Below are 25,084 nucleotides of genomic sequence, written 5' to 3'. Positions count from 1 at the left end.
GTTTTTTTTGTTTTGAAGCGCGGCGTCAAAACCTTCTCTGCCAATCAGATCGGCACTTTTGTTCACGTGCACGGAGCTGCTGAAGTTACAGTAAACAGCACTTGGAGGCGCTCAAGCACAAAACTGTCAGTGCGAGCACACATTGAAGAAGATGCCCGGAGGCGATATGAACGTGGCGCTGCTTATTGCTCTGTGAACAATAATCATTTCTTCATCGCTAGAGCTGGAGCTGCTACTTAAACCATCCATGCTTGTTCGAGTCACCAGTAACTTTAACAACAAACGTGTGAACTTCCTCTCCTCTTCTTCTTCTGTGTTATAAGCGGGTGTCAGAAGCTTAATGTTGTGCAGCGCCATCTAACGTCAAAAAAGTGATTTTGCATACTCTTCTGCTTGACGCCAGTGAAAAGCGCTTGGGTTTGAATACTGAAAAACGTCTCGTAAAATGCTGACGATAAACGCAAACGAAAAGCGTCCCAGTGTGTAGGAGCCTTTGAACACGGCTGAACCAGATAATCAAGTTCTAACTATGTATACTAGAAACTTTCCTTCAGGTGTGTTGATGGAAGTTTTAAGCTAAACTATGCCGGACACCAGCCCTCCAGGACCGAGTTTGGACATCCCTGATCTACACTGTAAATTACATCGTAAATTGCCAGTTTTTCGTGCTTTGTGATTTATGTGGGGCTGGGCAATATGGTTAAAAAGGCAATCTTAATAATTATTTTCCATATTAAACGATATTGTTAATACATGCAGATTTAAAGAAGTATCTCAACAGTGATTGAAGCCACAAGATATAGAGTAGAGGTCTGCATTCCCGTGGCTGTCCCGCGGGCGCCACAGGACCCGACCAGATTTCTGCGGCGCGGGAATAAATCTGCGAATAAATCGCGGGAGCGGTCGGTAACGGGTTTAATTTGGGACGGGAGCGGGCTGTCTAGCAATATCGCGGATATTGCTATGCGAATGAGAGAGAAAGAGAGAGAGAGAGAGAGAGCGCTTTGCCTGTGTGTGTGTGCTTGGTGCTTGTGTGTGTGTGTGTATGTTAGTGCGCGCGCGAATGAGAGAGAGAGCTTTCCCAGATAGCAAAATACACTCGGGCCAGTTCCGGCTAGATTCTCGCCTGCCGGAGACTTACCACGGGCCGGATGCTTTTGGACTCACTGCCCGATTCCGGCCCGAATCAATCGGGCCAGATGCGGCGGCCGTAAGCGAGCAGTATTTATATACCTTTATATAAAACCTTTTGGTATTACATTGGTACTTGATATATGGTATTACAAGTCTTTGAGTTGATATAACAGCAAACGCCTGTGTGTCTGCTTGGTCCTTGTGTGTGTGTGTTAGTGCGCGCGCGCGCGTATGAGAGAGAGAGAGAGAGCTTTGCCTCTGTGTGTGCTTGATGCTGTGTGTGTGTGTATACAGACAGCTTGGCTGTCTGGACTGAATAGCTGGGTGATTTTCGGTTTTGTTCTCCCCCGCTCTTTAGCGGGATCGGTCGCGGCGGGCAGAAAACGGGGCGGGTCGGGCAGCGGGACAACAAATTGTTAATATAAGCGGTAGCGGTCGGGTTCAGGCTAAAACCTGGCTGGTGCGGATTCAAAATTTAGTCCCGCGCAGATCTCTAATATAGAGAGTTCCTTTAAATGGCAGGACAAATTTTCGGCCGTTAAATTTTCAGTGGCTGAAAATTTGATACATCTCTAATATCACATTTTAGTTGCACGATTCTGCTGTGTGATTGGTGTGTGATTGACCTTAGATCAATGTAGAGTAAAAAAGCCCAGAGCTTTTTATTGTTATTGACATGCATATTATTGCGATTCGATATACAGTAATGTCGTTTATCAGTCCAGCCTGGATTCATGTTTTTATTCTTTTATTATTTCTGCTTTTGAATGGCACTATGAGACGCTGATCTTTCTTCTGACGACTTTTAAACTTAAAGTTGGAAAAAGTGTGTTTTATGAACACTTTTAGTAGTTTAAAGCACTATATTGTCTGAGTTGGTGTTGTATATTACTGCTACACCTGGCTCAGGGATGTAACATAGTGAGGGAGATGACAAGGCGAATTATTATCAAAAAGAAGATTTATTTAACTCAACTGAAACAATATAATCAAAAGATCAGTATCAGCATTTTCAATCAGTGTGAAATGCAAGTGTATGAATGCGGTAAATGTTGCCAGTGATACTGTATGGATGCGAAACAAAGCATAATGCCCAAATTAAAGTGCAGCTCTGGCCAACTGCCAAGTGAATGGACAGCGGCCCCGACAAACTCTCTGCCGGGGTTTTAAATAAGGGCGCTGACTAGCATCAGGTGCGCTGAAGGCACGCCCCCAATCTAGAAATCAAATCAAACACACAAAACAATGCAGTCCTATCAATTACACTACAAAAACCTTGTATTTTCTGTTATTTGACAGACTTATTTCTATTATCTCTTATACATTACATTATCTCAAACGACTAAAATGTCAATAAAAGTCCCTTTGTTAAACTGTAGAGTTGAATATTCAACATCTAAAGTCGACAGAGCAGAGATCAACATCCCATAATACAATTCACAACCGTAAATAGAAAACACTTGTGAATCTCTAAACACAGAAACTGTTCATTAACAGATATTTTTACAGCGTCTAGTAAGAGCTTTTTAAGGAAATAATTACTTCATGAAATAATACCTTTGAATATTTACATATTTTGCAAAAAAAATTCATGAATTATTAAATAATATTTGTAAATATTTGCATTTTAGTACTGATATTTTCATGTTTTCATAAATAAATGGCAGTTTTATATTGATCATGTATGTTCAGTTTCTTAAAATAAGTCTATCTATAATAAGATATAATTAAATGTGAGTTTTATACAGTGCTCAGCATAATTAAGTCAATTTGAAAATCCATTTCTCAGTGAATATAGGCGATGTATTTTGGTGCATTATAACAAAACAGATTTATTAAGCAGACATATATTTATTAAAATAATATTGTAGTCACCGAACATATTTAGAAATTCAAAGATAATACAATTAAATTCAAGCAAAATATTGCAAAAAACAAAAAACAAACAAACATTACAACCTACAAAATATCAACTAATCTTTGCCATTTATTTTTTTTTGCTTCTTTTATTTTTTCTCCTTTTTAAAAATTGTATTTATTATTTTTCTATAACATATAAATTTGGCTGTACTAGTTTTTGGACCATTATTGTAAGTTATTTTGTTAGATTAGCTCCAAATTTGGCTTCAGTTCTGACCAATCTAATGTATATGCACAAACATAATATTGTTTATTCCTATTAAAATATGCATTTATAAAAGAGATTTGTGAGGGATGTACTTATATATGCTGAGCACTGTATATACATAAATGGTAACACTCTACAATAAAGCTTAATGTTAGTTAATGCACTTGAACAAACAATGAGCAATACATTTGTTAGAGTATTTATTCATGTTAGTTGATGTTAGTTGATGAAAATAGAGTTGTTCATGTTAACTCGCGGTGCATTGCCTAATGTTTACAAACATGAATTAAGTTTATAATCATTTCAAAATGTTGAACTATCATTAATAAATGCTGTAGTATTATTGTTCATGTTAGTAAATGCATAACATTAACTAATAAAACTTTATTGTAAAGTGTGACTTTTTATATTATCTTAAAATTGAGATTTTTGAGGTGATTGTAAGAATTATGCATGTCAAACTTTTTTTGGTCTTGTTAAAATAAGAAATACAAAAATGAATTTGCGTTTGTTAGTTTTAATGCCTTTAAAAACTCCATGTTTGTTTTAGAAACATTGCTTTTTTAACAAAATGTGATTTTATAGTTGTTTTTATGTCTATATAAATGTATGATTATCATTATAATCAGCTTAATAAAAAATACATTTTTTTTTTTACATTTTCTTTTTCACTTTATTTTCTGGTCTAAAATAGGAAAAAGGAATATGAATTGACTTGTAATTTTAATGCTTAAAAAAAATCTAGTTTTATTTTAAAAACATTGCTTGTTTCAGATAAAATGTGATTGTTTTTCTTCTCCTGAGGTCCATGTAATTTATATTACAAAATATGCTTAATTATCAGAAAAAAAATCTAATAAATGGGAAAAAAAAGTTCATAAAATGCTTCATTTTCATTTTGATTTTATTTTCAGGTCTTAAAAAATAAATTTCATTTCTAAAACATTGTGTTTTTTTATGTTTTATATTTTTCCCAAGGTTCAAATAAAAATATAACAATATAACATGCTTAATTATAATTTTAAAAATAAATAAATTTATTTGGTCATAAAATGCTTCATTTTCTTTAGTTGTTACTTTTTAATTTCAGGTCTTCAAAATTAATTTACTTGTAATATTAATGCTTTAAAAAAAACAAGTTTGTTCTAAAATCATTACTTTTCAAACTAAATTATTGAGTAATTATTAGAGTAAAATTTTTTCAACTAAATTATTCAATTACTGGTTATAAAATTGTTTATCAATTATTTTATATTTCTTTACTTCATTTTCTGGTGAGAAAAATAAAAAATAAACCAATTTGTTCAAAAAATGCTTAATTTTCTTTCTTTTTTTACTTCATTAACGGGTCTTAAATGAATTAACTTAAAGTTCATTTTAAAATCATTATTCTCCAAACTAAGTTACTGAATATAATTATCATAAAAATACTATTATTGTTCACAGATTGCTATTGTTCATGAATTATTCTTTTTTTTTACATTTATATTCTGGGAAAGGGGTAACACATTTGTCAACAAAATGCTTCATTTTGCTTTCTAAAAACTACAAGTTCGTTTTAAAATCATTACTTTTCAAACTAAATTATTGAATATAACATGTCTAATTATCAGACAAAATATTTCAAATAACTTCTTCAATTATTCTTCATAAAATGCTATTGTTCATACATTATTTTATTTCTTTTATTTATGTTTTTGTCATAAAGTCAAATAAATAAACAAATATGTAAATGCTTTATTTTCTTTATTTTTTGTATTTTATTTTCAAATCTTGTAATATTAATGCTTAGTGAATAAAAATACAAATTAGTTTTAAAGTCATTGCTTTTCAAACATTATCAATTATCAAATATATTAAGCTTAATTATTAAATAAATAATATAAATGGTAAATTATTGTTTATAATTATTTAACTTTTAAAATGAGCTTTCTAATTTGAAAAAAAGTCAAATAAATAAACACATTTTTATAAAATATAATTTAGTAATTATTAATTTATTATAGATTTCATTATAATTAATTTCTTCTGAGATGTTCAATTCCATATCAGTGTATAATTATAATATTATATAATGTGCTTGATTATCATTCAAAAAAAGTTCATTATTTTAATTAAACAGTTGAAGGGTGAATTATTAGACCTTCTGTATATTTCCCCCAAATTTTTGTTTAAAGGATTTTCTACACATTTCTAAACAGTAGTTTTAATAACTACTGAATTAACTAATAGATAAGCGTCGATTGAACGCCATTAACAATTAGCATGACACCTGTCAACCCTCCCGTTTTTGCCCACTATCACGTTTAATTTTCCTATATTTCACCCATATGTTTAATCTTTATATAAAAAGTGAAAGTAGCATCAATACAGAGCCGATCTCAAAAGTGATGCTTTCGCTTTATTTTGGCTTGAAAGCACGTTAAAATTAATTTAAAAGCGTCTGCATTCACTTTCCATTTAAGCTGTGCGTCGATCGTCTCAACCTCTGTATTCAGTGTATGCATGCTGACTGACGAACGCGCTGCGCATGATAAACTGTTCCCAGATCAGCTTCTCTACTCGCCATTTATAGAAGAGCGGACGTTTGGGATACTTTGGTGATTCGGGTGCGTGTTTAAACAGACAAATACACTTAATTTTGTAAACATGTCCGTTTTGCGTGTTAAACACAAGCAATTTTCTTTTAAATGAGCACAAACAATTACTAAAGTAGTGGAATGCTTTCATTATAGATCTACATTCTTAAAGTGACGCCTCCGTTATCAAACAAAACACAACGAGAGATTTATTTGCTGCTCTTTACTAAATAACTAAAGTAACTTTAATCGATATGCAAATACAATCAAAAGTGAAGCAGATGTTATAGCTTTATTTAATTTCTGTATAGGCCATTGATTTTAATAGGCTAAACAATAGCTGCATCCCAAATCGCATACTTATGCACTATTCTACGCCATTTTGTAGTATAAATAGTGCAAGTAGTGTGTTCACACTGAAAACTCTAAAAATAATAAGTGCACTTCAATTATCCGGATGATGCACTCATTCAGCTGCTAAAATGAAGTGTGTAGTGATGGACACTTCACGCACTCAACGACCGCAGGTTTCCCTACGTAGCAGAAGGGGCGGAGCTATCATATGCACATGTTGGTTAACTTTATTTATTTTGGATGGTGAAAGCAAAATTCTCCTACGAGAGTGATTATAGCGCCTCCCGATAGTGAATGCGGTTATACTCACGGCAGGTGTTATTTGATAATTCGGTCGTTTATTTCACTGATTTGGCAACCGTCAAACGTCATCAGGAAAACGGTTTGAATTTCCGCTTAGTAAAAAAACATACACTACATACATATACTATCCTGTTAAGTGTGTAAGTGCATAAGTACAAAGTCTATAGTGTGCCATTTGGGACACAGCTAATATTTTCTAAGGTTTGCCATGTATTCTATCAGTTGAAGCTATTTTTTTGTCCCATATTTTTTACATCCCAACGTTGACGGGAATGGCATAACATGGTTGCTAATCAATAAATAGCTATAGTGCTATCTGTTAGTCTTAACATCAGCTAATGCTATGGAAGGGCATAGTTTTTATAGAAAATAGTAATAGTAATGTAACTACCCCCATCATTCCTTCCTCAAAAAAATGTGTAAATTTTAGACCTATTCAGCAATAACGTTAATTGCGTTGGCATATTTGTCAGACGTTTTCCCAGCTTGTAGTAGTCGATCAAAAAGCTATTTAGTTTCTTATGACTATATGTACACTAGCAGTGGAATTTACTGCGATGTGATGGGGCGCCACCTGAAATCTTGCCTAGGGCGCAAAATTGGTTAGAGCTGGGCCTGGGAATGTAATAGTTTTTTTTACTTGAGCACAAATGTTCAGTACTCGTTTTCCCATTTCTCAAACATGTTTATTATATTATTAATTATTAATAAAATATTATTATGTTATTATTAATGTTTTGAATTTGTAAAATTTGCATTAATACAGTTGAAGTCAGAATTCTTAGCCCCCTTTGAATTTTTATTTTTTAAATATTTCCCAAATGATGTTTAATAGAGCAAGGAAATTTTCACAGTATGTCTGATAATATTTATTTTTCTGGAGAAAGTCTTATTTGTTTTATTTCGGCTAGAATGAAAGCAGTTTTTAATTTTTTAAACATCATTTTAGGGACAAAATTATTAGCCTCTTTAAGCTAAATATTTTATCGATAATCTACAGAACAAACCACTGTTAAACAATAACTTGCCTAATTCCCCTAACCTGCCTAGTTAACCTAATTAACCTAGTTAAGCCTTTAAATGTCACTTTAAGCTGTATAGAAGTGTCTTGAAAAATATCTAGTCAAATATTATTTACTGTCATCATGGCAAAGATAAAATAAATCAGTTATTAGAGATGAGTTATTAAAACTATTATGATTAGAAATGTGTTGAAAAAAATCAGCTCTCCGTTAAACACAAATTGAGGGAAAAATAAACAAGCGATCTAATAATTCCGACTTCAACTGTACATTGCGTGTCAGTCTTAACAGTAAAAATAGGTGCTTGAAAAAGTGCGTTATAGTCCTTACTTTTTCATCGAGTCGTGCCTGTATGAACCCTGTGTATGTGTTTACCTGATTTTCAGGTATAATGTGACTTGAACACATCCTGAGATTCATCCAAACAGATCGACAATTTTTCATAATTAATAATATTCCTTGAATACATTTTCTATGTCTTACAGCTGTTTGACCAAACCAGTGCACAGTTTGTTCCATTTATTTTGTTTTTTACAGCATTAAATGTGAAGAATTTCTAATAAAACCAGAAGGCTGAACGTGTGAGCGAGATTTGTGTGGGTCAGCGAGAGGTGGAGGAAAGGTCAGCCAATCACTGCTGTCTGTGTGTTTCGTAATGGCTGAGGTTAAAGTCGGCACTGATTCTAGGTCAGTGCACAAGTTCATCTCTCTCCTTGTGTGTCAGAAATGAAGGCGAGCTCCTGTGGGATCTGATGACGGCACTAGAGCTGTTTTCGGTGACCCGGGTCAAACTTTCAGGCCCTCAGAAACGCATCCATTTTCATTCACACCTACATGCTTCAGCACAGGCAACTTTTCGGACACCTTCTCTCTTTTTTTTTTTGGTGCCCTTGCGCATGTTTTCTGCTCTCCTTTTTCTCACCTCGATGATGTGCATGTCGAGGCGCAGCGCAGTTAAAAGCTACTCAACAAATTTTAGCCTTTTGATGGGGTTTTTGGGAAAGTGTTTTAGGAGACTGGAAAGCTGTCAAGGAGGAGTCGCGCTCTGACATTCTGGAGCAATAACTCGTCGATACGAGTATAAAGGTGGTTTTTATTTCAATGAAAAGAAACTAGATAATGTACTTGCAGAAAGGAGTAATATAACCAAAATACACTGTATGGTGGAAATCATTAGATTATTAGGTAGAGATGATGCTATTTTGCTATTTAATTTTTGATTAGTGCATTTCTAAGCTCTTTGTTTGGAACTTTAAAAGCAATTTCCTCAATATTTACATTTTATAACAAATGTATTGATATAGAACATGCTTAATTGTCTGAAATGGTTTATTTTTAATATATTAAACCGTTATTGGGGTAACACTTTACAATAAGGTTCATTAGTTAATGCATTTACTAACATGAACTAATCATGAACAACACTTGTACAGCAATTATTAATCATAATTGAACATTTACTAATGCATTAAGAACATCCAAGTCCGTGCTTGTTAACATTAGTTAATGCACCATGAGTTAACATGAACTAACAATGAACAACTGTATTTTCATTAACTAACGTTAACTAACATGAGCAAATACAGTAGTAAATGTATTGTTCATTGTTTGTTCATCTTAGTAAATGCATTAATTAACATAAACTAATGAACCTTATTGTAAAGTGTGACCGTTATTGTTTATAAAATTCTTCTTCATTATTATTATTATTATTATTACTTTTAATAATTGCAACTTCATTTTAAAAACTAACTTGACTTTTAAAATAAAATGCGATTATAACCCAAAATACACTGTATGGGTGGAAATTGTTAGATTATTAAATAGAGATGATGCTATTTTGTGCATTTTCTACTGTGAATTTATCAAAACTTAATTTTTGATTAGTGCATTTCTAAGCTCTTTGTTCGGAACTTTAAAAGCAATTTCCTCAATATTTACATTTTATAACATAAATGTATTGATATAGAACATGCTTAATTATCTGAAATGGTTTATTTTTAATATATTAAACAGTTATTGTTCATAAAATTCATTATTATTATTATTATTATTATTACTTTTAATATTTGCAACTTAATTTAAAAAACTAACTCGACTTTTGAAATATAATGCGATTATAACCCAAAATACACTGTATGGGTGGAAATCATTAGATTATTAAGTAGAGATGAGGCTATTTTAAAGATATTTTGTACAGTTCTTATTGTAAATGCATCAAAACTTGATTTTTGATCAGTAATGTGCATTTCTAAGCACTTAGTTTTGAAATTTAAAGACAGTTTTCTTAATAGTTGGATTTTAATACATATAAATGTATAATTTTATTGATAGGAACATGCTGAATTATCTGAAATGGTTTGTTTTTGATATATTAAACAATTGTTGTTTATAAAAACAACTTACATTTTTATTAGTATTTGTATTGCAAGTTTATTTTTAAAATTATCTTGATGTTTAAATAAGATTATAACCAAAATAACCCAAAACACACTGTATGCATAAAAATGATTGGATGATCAAGTAAAGATGATGCTATTTTGAAGATATTTTGTACATTTTCTACTATGAATGTATCAAAACTTAATTTTTGATTAAAATGCAATTCTAATGGTTTGTTTTTAATACATTAAACAGTTATTGTTTATAAAATCCTTCATTTTTATTATTATTTTTATAATTGCATGTTTACTTTAAAAATGATCTCGATGTTTAAATAAAATGCATTTATACTCCCAAAAGTACATTGTATGGGTAGAAGTGATTAGATTAATAACTAAAGTTGATGCTATTTTGAAAATATGTTGTACATTTCCTACTGTGAATGTATCAAAACTAGATTTTTATCAGTAATGTGCATTTCTAAGCACTCCGTTTAAACCTTTAAAGGAAATTTTCTCAAAAATTTAGATTTTCTTTACATATAAATGTATAATTTTATTGATCTAAAGCATGCTTAATTATCAGAAATGGTTTGATTTTAAAATATTGTAAAAATTATTGCTCATTAAATTTTAAAAACATGAAGTGTCCCGAATCGTGGCTGGGCGCCGCGGACAGTTGCCGACTTGAAGGATAGAAGCCCATGTTTAGAATTCTAAAATGCATGGCGCTGGCACTTTCCAGCTGCACCTAGTTAAGATGATAGGGAGCTTCTGTGACCGCGAGAAATGCAAACGGCTGAATTTTAAGGTAGGCGCAATAAAAAGTACACATGTTTGCAAACCTACCTAAAGGTACAAACAATAATTCCGATTAGAGCAATCATGTGGTGAATGTTGCTCTTGTGTTGAGCCCAGTGAGCCTAACATCTAAAAATAGAGCAAGGGTGTTCCTTTGGGGATATCGATTTGACTCACACGCTGAAAATGGCGAACGTGAAACAACAAACTGAGCATATGGTGATGCGCCTGTCAATCAATATTGGTGGGCGGGGGGGACTGCACTTCTACGTCAAGTTGCGGTCGCTCTAAAAACCGCTCCAATTGGTCCACTGTTTTTATTTCGTTACACTGAAAAAAAAAAAGGACAGATTTTTTAAAAGATGTATTTTTGGCCTTTATTAGATAGGACCTATCATTCATTCAATTATTCATTCATTCATTAACCTTTGCATACCCAAAGTTCGCACTTCATTTGGTCGCTACTCTTTTCAGTTTTCTGCTGCTGATGCTTGGAATCATCTGCAGCAGACCTTAAAGCTCAGCACTTTCATTCCGCTATCATCTTTTAAAAATTCTATTCAGTCAATAGTTCAAGATCAATGTGCTTGTTTTTAGTTTTTTAGTTTTTTTTTTTTGTTGGTTTTATATGCTATTATCTGCATTTGTGTTGTTATTGTGTTGTGTCCCTAGTGCTTTGTACTGCATCTGCTTTTCATGTTGCCTCTTGGCCAGGTCGTTATTGTAAATGAGAACTAGTTCTCAATTGACTTACCTGGTTAAATAAAGGTTATTAGACAGTATTGAGACAGGAAGCGAAGTTGGAGAGAGAGAGGAGGGTAGAGAAATTTCCTCGAGTCGGAATTCGAACTCTGGACGCCCTGACTTCACCATATGTCGGTGCGCTAACTACTAGGCTATTGCGCCAACTGATATAGACCATTTTGTGGGATAAAAACAATAACAAAAGTCCTGGAAAAGTCATGGAATTTTTGGAGTAAAAATGTGTATGAACCCTGATCGATACAGAACTTGCTACAATATAAAAAAAAACATTTATAAATAAAATCCATCATTTCCTTTTTGATTTCATCTTTATTTTTAAAACCTTTTTTAAGGTGCATATAAATGTATAATCTTTTTGATATAGACCATTTATTTATTTATTTTTTAAAGATTTATTTTTGGCCTTTATTAGATAGGACAGTATTGAGACAGGAAGCGAAGTTGGAAAGAGAGGAGGGTAGAGAAATGTCCTCGAGTCGGGATTCGAACTCATGACGCCCTGACGTGCCACTGCACCATATGTCGGTGCGCTAACTACTAGGCTATTGCGCCAACTGATATAGACCGTTTTGTGGGATGAAAACAATAACAAAAGTCCTAATGTAATTCCTGTTTTACATTTTTGATTTCTATAGCTGCCGAAAATCCAAAAAGAGACGCATATTGCTTAATAACGTTATGATAGCTGTTTTAGCGTTAAGTTATGATTGAATTGTCTTTTGTTAAAGTTATGAAATAGTTTGATTACAAGCAGGAAATGCTCATGGGCCAATGACAAGACTACATTATCCGAATTATCAGGAAATAAATATTTAAAAGAAATGAATTTGAAAAATAACTGTTCAATCCTTTATTTTCTTTTTATTTTATTTTAATTGTTTTAATTTTTAGACTTGAAAATGAATTGTGCTTTCAGAAAAATGACAAGTTTTTTTTTTTTAATTAAGTTCAGTCTTTATTTTTAGGTAAAATGTGACTATTTCAACAAATTTCAGCCTTTTGATTCTTTTTTCCTGAAAGTGTTTTAGCATCTCGTCACTGAATCTCTGGAAATCTGTCAAGAGGTAAATAAGTGCTTAATAACTCTCTCCTGATATCCAGCAAGTGCAAAGTTCCCATTATTAGCCTGTATTTGCGCTCTGCATTATTCCCCCACAGCACGGTCTGCTCATTAATGCTATTTTCAACATCTTCATTATTAGTCTGCAGTCGGTCTGTAGTTCTGAGCAGAGCTGAATTAAACATGCATGTAATGAACTCATGTGATCACGCAGCGAAGACATTTTTACTGCTGCATAATGCATATTTGTTTCACTCGCTATTTTTAACTTTACGAATTACTCTAGTATTGAGCGCAGTGGAGTTATACGCCACACAGAACACTACTGCATGAACAGTACAGAAAGGTAAACATGAATGCAGCAAGAGTTCATTTTATTCCTTACTGAAAGCATGAAGTTGGTCTCTGTTTAGTGTGATGTCTAATAGTGTCCCGGCTTGAGCTCTTCAGACAGATGCAGGACCACTTCAGTCCAGGGTGAGCTCATGGCTTTTCCAGACCGACCCAGACGAGGCAGATCCAGCACACTGACACACTGCGGAAGCGTATAGAGACATACAGAATACACTAATAATCAATTTACACACCATTTAATAATCCTCCTATTCTATTTATCTGTATCTTTTTCTGTCTGTCTGTTTGTCAGTCCGTCATCTATCTCTCCATTCATCCATCCATCCATTCATTCATCTGTCTGTCTTGTCCGCCTGTCAGAAAGATGGATGGATGGACGGATGGACAGATGGATGTAGGATAGATAGATAGAGATAGATAGACAGACAGACAGACAGACAAGGGAAGGCTAGTTTAATTTATATAGGACATTTCATACACAGTGGCAATTCAAAGTGCTTTACATAAACAAGAATAAAAGAACATGAATAAAAAATAAAATAATAATAAAAACAAATAATAAAAAGTATTAAAAGCAGATAAAAATGTGTTAAAACAGGTTATAAAATAATAAAAAAGAAAAGATAAACATAATAGTGCGATCTGTGGGACGTAGCACAGGGCTCATTAAGTAAAGGCAGAGCTAAACAGATGTGTTTTCAGTCTCGAATTTAATTGTGCCTAATGTTGGAGCACATCTGATCATTTCTGGAAGCTGATTCCAGCAATCAGGGGGCGCTGTTAATAGCTGAAAGCTGATACACCCTGCTTTGACTGAACTCTTGAAATTTCTAGTTTATATGATCCTAAAGATCTGAGTGATCTGTTAGGTTTGTATTCTGTGAGCATATCTGTAATGTATTGAGCTCCTAGGCCATTTAGTGATTTATAAACCAGTAATAATACTTTAAAATATATTCTGAATGTAACTGGGAGCCAGTGTAGAGACCTGAGGACAGGTGTGATGTGCTCTGATTTCCTGGTTCTAGTCAGAATTCTGGCCGCAGCGTTCTGGACGAGCTGCAACTGTCTGGACTGTTTTTTTGGGAAGGCCAGTGAGGAGGCCGTTACAGTAATCCACCCTGCTGCTGATGAAAGCATGAACAAGTTTCTCTAAGTCTTCACTGGAAACAAAGCATCTAATAGATGGACAGATAGATACAGTACATAGATTAAAACAGTTTGAAAAAGGATGGATGGATGGATGGACGGACGGACGGACGGACGGATAGATAGATAGATAGATAGTTAGATATGAACGGAAGAACAGACAATTTTCATTCTGTTACAAAATATGAATAATATTGCTGTTTTTAATATAAAGTTTTTTTTGTCTTCTGTATACTCCTATAAAGCCATATTGTATATTGTAAGCTAGTCTGAATTTATTTTTATTATAATAAGAATATAATTTGCCATTTCTAAAACTGAAAATTTGAGAACAGAGATGAGGTTCTCAAGGTGAATGCGTACTTTGGCTTTAAGGGTCAAACAACAAAAAAAATAAGGTCAAGAATCTTGGTGTGACTCTGCAGTCAGATCTGAGTTTCAACAGTCATGTCAAAGCAGTCAGTAAATCAGCATACTATCATCTCAAAAATATTGCAAGAATCAGATGCTTTGTTTCCAGTGAAGACTTAGAGAAACTTGTTCATGCTTTTATCAGCAGCAGGGTGGATTACTGTAACCGTCTCCTCACTGGCCTTCCCAAAAAGACAGACAGACAGACATGCTGTGGCCAGGATTCTGACCAGAACCAGGAAATCAGAGCACATCATACCTGTCCTCAGGTCTTAACACTGGCTCCCAGTTACATTCAGAATAGAGTTTAAAGTATTATTACTGGTCTATAAATCACTAAATGGCCTAGGAGCTCAATACATTACAGATTTGCTCACAGAATACAAACCCAACAGATCACTCAGACCTTTAGAATCAATTAAATGAGAAATTCCAAGAGTCCAGTCAAAGCAGGGTGAATCGGCCTTCAGCTACTAACAGCGCCCCCTGCTGCTGGAATCAGCTTTTAGAAATGATCAGATGTGCTCCAACATTAGGCACAATTCACTTCAAGACTGAAAACATGTTTAGCTGTGCCTTTACTGTATGAGCACTGTGCTATGTCTGACAGATCACACTACTATGTCTTTCTTTACTTTTCATTCCTTTAAAACCGGTTTTAACACCTTTAATCTGCTTTTACCTGTTTTTAATCATTTTTAATTCTTTTTATTTTCGTTTCTTTTATTCTTGTTTATGTAAAGCAATTTGAATTACCACTGTGTATAAAATGTGCTATATAATTAAACTTGCCTTGCTTAAAACATCTCTAAGACATTATAATAATAAAGATATTATAATATTACATCCAAATGTTCAGTAAATCTGCCTTTACATAATGACAAGTGCTATACAAATAAAATCAAGTAAAAAAAAAAAAAGTGTTTATTTTCTAATAGAAATCCCTGCGTCTTGACCTAAAAGATGTTGCTTAATTCACATACAGTCTTTATGTTATTAAAGTAGAGACGGTTTAGACCTTTCCTCTGCTCTTGGTCATCATGAGCAGCTCCTGTCTGAGATTGTGCTGATGTTTGCTTCTCTTCATCTGCTGCTCTTTGTCTTTCCTCCACATGGCATCTTTCAGAAACCTGTCGATTACATAAACATGTTTTGTTCATTTGTATGTCTTCACGCTCAGTGTTGGGTAAGTTACTGCATCAAAGTCATTATTAAATTACTAATTACTGCTTTAAAAATGTTATTAAGGGTGACACAGTGGGTAGCACAATTGCCTCTTAGAAAGAAGGTTGCTGGTTCGAGCCTCGGCTTGGCCAGTTGGTATTTCTGTGTGGAGTTTGCAAGTTCTCCCTGCCTTCGCGTGGCTTTATGTTCTCTGGTCTCCCCGAGTCCAAAGACATGTGCTGTATGTGAATTGGGTAAGCTAAAATTGTCAGTGGTGTATAGTATGTAATAAAGTGTGCATGGGTGTTTCCCAGTGATAGGTTGCAGCCAGAAGGGCATCCGCTGCGTAAAACATGGATAAGTTGGCGGTTCATTCCGCAGTGGCCATCCCAGAATAATAAAGGGACTAAGCCAAAAAGAAAATGAATGAATGAATGAAAATGTTATTACATAACTTGTAAAATTACCAGTTTAATTTATCGCTAGGGATTTGAATTACTTGACTTGATTACTTGTAGATATTAAAGTCTTAATTGTTTAAATTTAAGTCAAACTACAGGCCTTTTAACTTTTATAACAAACAGAACCTTCCTTAAATAAAATATTCTAACAAAAAAAAAAAACGTTTATTGTAAATATTGACATTATTTTTATTTTAAACCTTTATTTAACCATGAAAACCTTTGTTTTTTTCAGGAGTGTCCTGGATAATGTCTGTCTCAATAAATTGTTTCTTGAACATGCAATCATTATGGTAAATATAAACTCTTTAGTTGATATATTTATTAATTATTCTGCAAAATATATTTGTATAAAATAATATAAGAATATAAAATAAAAAGAGTCATTGTTAAAGTTACACATTTCTATTGCCTGAATGATTTAAAAATCCTCATACAGTCACAGGCCTCAACATGCAACACATGCAAATAATAAAAGGATCACATTGTGATATCAATGCTGAAATGATGTATTGCGCAGCCCAATTCAATGGAACGTCTATATGACACCCTGCGATGTGTATTTGTCATTATTTTGTGGTACCTGGCAGTGTCTCTGTGACCCCAGATGCGCGCAAGGTCGAGAGGTGTGTGTCCACTGGTGTCTGGAGTGTGTGTGTTTGCTCCGTGTCTCACCAGCGTCTCAGTGCAGTCGGTCAGACCTTCAGCTGCGGCCTGATGCAGTGGGGTCAGCCCTTCATCTGTGGAGCTGCAGGAACAACAACAGTGAGATGACCACTCTTACACTGTGTCCTAACGACATGCGACACAAAATAAAATCATTCATTCATTCATTTTCTTGTCGGCTTAGTCCCTTTTTTAATCCAGGGTTGCCACAGCGGAATGAACCGCCAACTTATCCAATATGATTTTACGCAGCAGATGCCCTTTCATCCACACACACATTCAAACACACACTCATACCCTACGGACAATTTAGCCTACCCAATTCACCTGTACCGCATGTCTTTGGACTGTGAGGGAAACTTGAGCATCCGGAGGAAACCCACGCGAAGGCAGGGAGAACATGCAAACTCCACACAGAAACACCAACTGAGCCGAGGTTCGACCCAGCGACCTTCTTGCCGTGAGGCGACAGCACTACATACTGCGCCACTGCATCGCCACAAGATAAAATCGAAAAAAAAAAAATAATAAATAAATTTCCACATTAAAAGGAGTTTTTCTGCTGACCATTTGCGACAGCGACGTGCAAAACTTCTATTTTAGAAACCGTTTGTATCTCTGCAACGTCACCGCTTTTTATTTTACTTTTTTAACTACTGTTGTCATTATTAATATTTATTTATTTATTATTATTTTATTATTGCATTTACTGAACGTTTCCAATCAAATGCTTAACTAATCTTACAATAGGATATTCACATTTTAGCACAACATCTGTAAGCAAAATAACACAACGAAAAAAGAAGAGAAAAAAACAAATGAATGAGCAGGTATACGTAACAATTACCATAGAGAAGAGGATATTAGCTTTTGGAGTATATTTACAGATCTGGTCGCTTTACGACTTGAAAGTCCTTTGAGAGTTCCAAAATAAATTTTTAAATAAGCATTGAAATGGAACTTCACGGCAGAACTACAACATATGCTAAGGCAGTGGTTCTCAACTGGTTTGGCACATGGTCATCAAGCCGCGACCCAAATTTTTAGGAGCTATAATACAATTTTAGGAATTATAATTAATTTGTATTTATTTGTTAACATACACAAGTAGTGACAGATACATCATAAGACATTCACAGAGACTTACAAATAAACAATACTTTATTGCTGTCATTTAAAAAATGGATCAAATTATAGAAATATTACACAGTAAAAACAACAAATACTGTAAACAGTGTTCAGTTACCATGAACTAAACTGAACTGTTAATAAAACGTCTGGTTTCTAAATGTCATTTTATTTTAGAAGGTTTCATGCTCTCTTATAAGCGCACCTCACTACATATGACACTGAGGCTTTAAGTCTTTTTTGTCGTCAATACATGTAAATCCATACTTTACATATTCGGGGTTGTACTTGGGCTTTGACATATTTGTTGCTATAATTAAATGAAACTTCACATGTCAAATGGTAGGGTTGTCCCGCATGAATTTCAAAATAAAAGTCTGGTATAAGCAAAATAAGTAAAAAAATAAACTTTTCTTGGTTTTTTTGACCACACACTCCGCGACCCACTAAAAATGTTCCTGCGACACACTAGTGACAGTGACTACGTTTACATTGACAGTGGACACCAATAATTCTTTTAATGCGATTAAGACAATACTCTGATTAAGAATCTACCATGTAAACAGCAATTTTTAAATTTACTTAATCAGATTAAGGTCATAATCGAACTAAAGATAAATGGAATTAAGACGTGTGGAGTATGCCGATTTTAGTCGCATTATTGAAGTGCAGTACAGACATGTAAAAACCTTAATCAAACTATTACCGTCATGTTGGGCATTTTACTGCGTTTTGCAACAGGATGTGTGTCCACACACACACACACACACACACACACACATGGCTGTTTGAGACTCTTTGCACCTAGCGAGTCAGTGCAGACCACAGACACCTGCCTCGTGAAATGCAGAGTTTTTTTTCTTCTTCCATTTAGCATGCGGTATGAACTTCCATTAAGACAACACTCTTCCAGCAGTTCATAGTTGCATCCAATATCTCGTTTGTCACGAGGGGCATGCCCCACATCACATAAAATGAAAGTGCCAAACTGCAGTTAAAGTCAACAAATTAATAATAAACACCCGAAATTGCCTAAAACTCTGAAGGAAATGCAGATAGCGCGGTGACGCAATGACATTAATCGAATTATGTGATATAACATGTAAAACGGGATCATGAAAGAAACATTCAAAAAGCAACTCATGTAAATCCTTAATCTTATTATTGTCTTAATTAGATTAAGGCAAATAATTTGATTACTGATGTCCATGTAAACGTAGTCAATAATCACCTCTGGTACTGATTAAGTGCTTTATTAAGTGTTAAATACTACCAATGTGAGTATAAATACCATTTTACGTGACATTTATTGCCGTACCACTGAAAGCAGCAGCAGATTGTTCACCTTAGATCTTAAATAAAAAAATAACTAGCCAACTGTTTAAAAATGAAACTCAGAACTATGATTCGGTGCAAACCAACAACACCAGTTACTCAATAGCCTCTTAATAATGTTAAAGAGTTTTAATATGTATTAATTGGACTAAAAACCTTTACCATTTTATTGGGAGTCCATTAAAATGTTTCTGTCATGTCACATCTTGTTTGGTTCAGACAGAGTAACTGCTTGTAGCTGGAATCTTGTCGTGTCACGTGTTGTTAGGACACAGCATTATGCTCAATGTAGCTGAAGCACATTTCCCTCAGCTGCCTGGCCCAAAAATCATTTCAAAGCATAGATTTAGGCATTATAGTGGATTTTTGGCTCACCGCATTGATAACTGCATTTTTAAAGGAAGGTGCATTGTGGGATTTTTTTAAGGATTGAATGTTTTGTGCTCTGGATTGGTTTTGAGAGCCATTAAACAAAGATTCAATAATTTTATCCATAATAATTTAATGTGATCAGCGCTCGTACTGTAAAGCAGGGGGTGGGGAGCGCGCGTACTTAAGAGCTGTGTTGTCACGCGCCTACTGAAGGGCGGTAGGGGGGGAGGGGGTTGTGGGGGCATCATTTTGGAAGGGCACTTTATATTCAAGACTAAAAAGGGCATGTGCACTGCACAGGTTGAGCCCTATGTGTGCACGTGCCTGAAATACGGTAGAATCCCTGGAAAAACGGGAGGGTTGACAGGTATGCTCCGGTTTCCCCCACAGTCCAAAGACATGCGGTACAGGCAAATTGGGTAGGCTAAATTGTCCGTAGTGTTAGTGTATGATTGTGTGTGTGTGTGGATGTTTCCCAGAGATGGGTTGCAGCTGAAAGGGCATCCGCTGCGTAAAAAAAACGTGCTGGATAAGTTGGCGGTTCATTCCGCTGTGGCGACCTCGGATTAATAAAGGGACTAAGCTGACAAGAAAATGAATGAATAATCCTTGCATGACAGTGCTTTGCGAGTAAGCCATCATTTTTCCCTTACGAGCTCACAGTTCTCCCCCTGAACAGGAGCTGGTGGGCTCATTTTCATCACAACATGCAAACTCCACACAGAAATGCCAACTGACCTAGCCGGGGCTCGAACCAGCAACCTTCTTGCTGTGAGGTGACAGTGCTAACCACTGAGCCACCATGTTGCCCAGCACTGTATATATGCAGTAACAAAAACAAAACTAATTTTCTTTATAATATTATATCGGTCTAATTTTGCACGAAGCATAAGTGCATGTCATTACATTTTATTATTCAGTAAAAAAATATACAGGTTTTTGTATCTTCAAGTATAATATAATCCCTTTCTATCTGCCTCCTCTACATTTAAAATATCTTATTGACTTTAATACAAACATAAAAGTAGCTAATAAATACCCAGACTTATGTTTACCTTCATTATTAAATATGAATATTACATACTGATCCACAACTACTGGTAAAACAGAGGTGTTTCATACACACTGATGTGGGCTCCGTGTTCCAGCAAGTAAATGAGTCCGGCGTGAGTGTTTGGTTGACTCTGAGCCGTCAGCATCATATGTAAAGGTCTGCGTCCATGAGGACAACTGACATTCACATCGGCATAACCTCCAGCCAGCAGCAGCTCCATACAGTCCAGATGACCATGAAGGGCAGCTATATGAAGCACAGAGAGACCCTGAAACAAAACCACACACACACATTTAGACATTTGCATTAAATCACTGGGCAGATCATGCTTTTATCCGGAGTGTAACAGAAGTCAATCAAAACAACAACATAAGTATCATATAGTTAGTTAGTTAGTTGGTTATTTATATAGCACATTTTTTACAACACAACGTTGCCCAAAGTGTTGAAAATAAAATCTACATTCCAATCTGCGTTCCAGAGTTTTGGGGCAATAACAGCAAAATATTCTTATATAAATATGCTTATAGTTTTGGGGCAGTAACAGCAAAAGCGCGGTCCCCAGATTGCACATGTAAATAATATGATAATTCTGTATAAATAATCAATCTGTATACATAAATATGGGAGGAAAGGGTTAGATGGTCTTAAAATAGAAGTTTAAAAAGAAAAGATAATGTCAGATAATCATTAATTATTTGTATAAATTATTGCAGTCAAACGATTTTTCAAAATTAATCACAAATGAATAAACGAAACAAAAATATTTTCCTATATTATTTTGATAAAAACGTTTTATAAATGTTTTTACATGTTTTTTTTAAGATATACATGCATGTATGAAGTATTGCATCCTGAATATTATTTTTAGTTTTATTGTCTAGTTTATTTTATTGTAAAGCACTTTGGATCAACTACGGTTGTGTTAAATTGTGCTCTATAAATAAAGTTTGCCTTGCCTTGAATACAATGCGAATTTTTATTTTGAATGTGATATACTTACCGGCCACTTTATTAGGTACACCTGTCCAACTGCTTAACGCAAATTTCAATTCAGCCAATTACATGGCAGCAACTTAATGCATTTAGACATAGTAAAGACAATCTGCAGCAGTTCAAAGCGAGCATCAGAATGGGGAACAAAGGGGATTTAAGTGACTTTGAATGTGGCATGGTTGTTGGTGCCAGACGGGCTGGTCTAAGTATTTCAGAAACTGCTGATCTACTGGGATTTTCACACACAACCATCTCTACGATTTACAGAGAATGGAGAAAATATGCAGTGAGCGGCAGTTCTGTGGGCGCAAACACCTTGCTGATGCTAGAGGTCAGAGGAGAATGGCCAGACTGGTTTAAGCTGATAGAAAGGCAATGGTAACGCAAATAAGCACTTGTTACAACAGAGGTCTGCAGAACAGTATCGCTGAATGCACAACACGTCTAACCTTAAGGCAGATGGGCTACAGCAGCAGAAGACCTCACCGGATGCCACTCCTGTCAGCTAAGAACAGAAAACTGAGGCTACAATTTGCACAGGCTCACCAAAATTGGAAAATAGAAGATTGGAAAGACGTTGCTGGTCTGATGAGTCTCCATTTCTGCTGCGACATTCGGATGGTCGGATCAGAATTTGGTGGCAACACCATGAAAGCATGAATCCATCCTGCCTTGTATCAACGGTTCGGGCTGCAGGTGGTGGTATAAAGGTGTGGGGGTTGTTTTCTTGACACACTTTGGGCCCATTAGTAACAATTGAGCATTGCTGTCAATGCCACAGCCTACCTGAGTATTGTAGCTGACCATGTCCATCCCTTTATGACCACAGTGTGCCCATCTTCTGATGGCTACTTCCAGCAGGATAACATGCCATATCATAAAGCGCGAATTATCTTTGACTGGTTTCTTGACCATGACAGTGAGTTCACTGTACTCAAATGGCCTCCACAGTCACCAGATCCTAATCCAAAAGAGCACTTTTGGGATGTGGTGGAACGGGAGATTCTCATCATGGATGTGCAGCCGACAAATCTGCTGCAAAAGCGTTATGCTATCATGTCAATATAAAGCAAAATCTCTGTTGAATACTTTAAATACCTTGTTGAATCTATGAGGGGAAAAGGGGGTCCAACCCAGTACTTGTAAGGTGTACCTAATAAAGTGGCCGGTGAGTGTATAGGTGGTAAAGTAGTAATGGACGAGGACCAGAGTAAAGTTTTATATTTTTTTCATAGAAAAAGAAAAGCCAATATTTATATAATTCTTAAGAATGATAAAAAACGTCTTGAGAAAGACTAAAGCGCACACCACAATCAACAGCAAACAGCATAAGGGCAATAATATGTAAATACTTTCACTATAGTCACCAAATTACTGTAAGATTATTGCACTGAAGAATGTAGAGAGGCTTTTTAGTCACCCCAATAATATCTTGATTAATAGGTTAACTCTTTATGTCCGAAAATGTTGTAGTCTACTGTAAAGTGATAAACGCAGTCACTATAAATAAATAAAGCCAGAAAAGAAAGCATGAGTGAGAGGAGGCCACAGCCACGGCCACGCTGACGTCATCATCACTGGACATTGTCTATCACTGGCAGCACAGGTAAAGTGAGTAGTGAAAATTATGCAATGTGTAATATCTACGCAGTTGGAGCTGAATTGAGCCTTGAATAAGTATATAAAGCACGCACGTGTTTGTCGGTAATCAGTGGTTTTCGCGCTTTTTTCAGTGTCAAACTCAACCAGTCACGCGCTCCGCTCGCGGCCGCGTGAAACATGTCGCTCTCCGGCGGAGACCCACCAACAACCGCTTCATTGTTATCCTTCCGAAGAACACTAAACACAAACAAAGGTGGGGAATATACATGTTTTTTATTCATGGTTATGATTCAGAGAAAAGATGTCTGATCTCTGACTGACAGCAGAACTAAAAGCAGAGCAGAAACTCACCTCATGTTGACTGCTGACTTGAGTTTGTTGTCGTTTCCTCTGCGGTTTCCATGGAGTTTATCCTGTCAGTCAAACTCAAGCCCAGATTCTTCCATACCGTTTACGTCAGATTACGCACATATATTCATAAAAGCTATTTAGATAAACATTCGCTTGTTTCAGTTTTAGGTTAATAAAGTCTTGCTGCAACTTGCCATCAACTGCGTTTTGCTCTTTTAAAAATACTATAGTACTAGCAGGGTTTTGAACAATACTATAGTAAAATACTTAAAATAATCTGTTGTGGCAGGCAGTTGTGTAGTTGTTTTGATGATACAACTATAGTAATATAAACAAAATAACCCAATATACTGAATATAATATATATTTCAATAAAATATAATTTAGTTTCGTTTAAAACAGTATTTATTACAGCTAGCAGTTCACTATAGTTACTATGCTGTAGCATTCATTAATATTGTAATTAGCAACATTATGACATCGTTGTGACAACCCTTAGCAACAACGCTGATCTTCAACCTTTTTTACAAGGTTTGTACAATGTTGTAGGAAGGTCGCTACATTGACGCAGCGGTGTGTGTTTGTTGGGATAACTTTAGAAACAGATGTGAAATGTTTTATATGAAGAATCTGAAGGTTTGCCTATAGGATAGACAGTTATATGCAAGTAAGCCAAAAGCCATCAGACCATTTGGTGTGCGCATTAACCCACATCTACAAAATTTAAACATATACCTGGACATATTAAGTCAAATACACTTCAGTGCCCTGCCTCATTGAACTCTAAAGAAGCCCATAATCAATATGGATTTAGGAAATCAGAAGAAAGAAGTAACTCCTCCCAATGTTTACAGACAACAATATTTGGATATTAGAAGCCAATATTCTCAGCATTCACCTATTTTTACAGATGGCTCAAAGGTGGAAAATGGCGTAGCAGCAGCAGCAATGGTAACTGGTCAACAACATTATGGAATCAGTCTGCCTAAAGAATGCTCCATATTCACAGCTGAAGCCCGCGCTTTACTTTTAGCATTGGAGTATTGACCTTATTCTAAAATGCGGAAGTGCGCCTGTTTTCGTGATTGTCTTAGAACTTCTGTTTCAGTCGCCTATGGGAGAAATGACTAGGAATAATAAACGGCAAAAAACGGTCAAACTACTTGCTCTACAAACAAATGTTTGCATGACTATACAGACCAAGTAGAATAATATAACAAGAAAATATCAGTTTGCAACATCAAACAGCGAAACAAGCAGTTTTTAATGTCTAAAAATGAATGGAAGTGAATGAGACCGGAAGTCTCAAGCCAAGAAGATTCAAATGGCAGCGCCCGCTCATCTGCGGAGAATAAGGTCAATATAGAAAGTGCCCAACAAAAGAAATTTATTACAGACTCTAAATCATGCCTCCAAGTTATGGAATCTTCAAAGAATGATCATCCTTTGATTAATAATATTTTAGCTAAAGTTCACCAACTACAAATTCAGTTTTATCACATCATTTTTTGCTG

The 25,084-nt window shown here is 35.1% G+C and overlaps 2 protein-coding genes across 11 annotated transcripts in view; one reads left to right on the top strand and one right to left on the bottom strand.

Annotated features, from left to right (window-relative positions):
• Positions 1-2,078: 2,078 nt before the first annotated feature.
• On the bottom strand, positions 2,079-23,602 carry ankrd53 (ankyrin repeat domain 53). 9 transcript variants are annotated; one of them, XM_073908036.1, is made up of 7 exons: positions 23,571-23,602; positions 23,312-23,456; positions 20,690-20,889; positions 16,650-16,814; positions 15,460-15,571; positions 12,913-13,062; positions 2,079-2,351 (listed from the first exon to the last, which is right to left on the bottom strand). In XM_073908036.1, the coding sequence occupies exons 1-6, from the start codon at positions 23,573-23,575 to the stop codon at positions 12,949-12,951; spliced, it is 741 nt and encodes a 246-aa protein (XP_073764137.1). In that variant the 5' UTR covers positions 23,576-23,602; the 3' UTR covers positions 2,079-2,351; positions 12,913-12,948. The 9 variants fall into 9 exon arrangements, 7 of the variants coding, with proteins under 7 accessions (XP_073764137.1, XP_073764141.1, XP_073764138.1 ...); XR_012383090.1 differs by having other exon boundaries at positions 2,085-2,351; positions 16,742-16,814; XR_012383089.1 differs by lacking the exon at positions 2,079-2,351 and adding an exon at positions 12,408-12,521 and having other exon boundaries at positions 16,742-16,814.
• LOC137496077 (aerolysin-like protein) overlaps positions 23,348-25,084 on the top strand; it is an 80,053-nt gene continuing 78,316 nt past the window's right edge. The window contains exon 1 of one of the 2 annotated variants that reach the window (XM_073908028.1): positions 23,348-23,472. The gene's annotated coding sequence lies outside the window, so the exon portion shown is untranslated. The remainder of the gene's footprint in view (positions 23,473-25,084) is intronic. The other variant, XM_073908030.1, reaches the window with a different exon arrangement.

Source organism: Danio rerio, chromosome 7 (genome assembly GCF_049306965.1).
Source record: "Danio rerio strain Tuebingen ecotype United States chromosome 7, GRCz12tu, whole genome shotgun sequence".
Classification (NCBI taxonomy): domain Eukaryota; kingdom Metazoa; phylum Chordata; class Actinopteri; order Cypriniformes; family Danionidae; genus Danio; species Danio rerio.
Note: the sequence above shows the minus strand (reverse complement) of the source record. Positions and strands in the feature narration are given on the sequence as shown.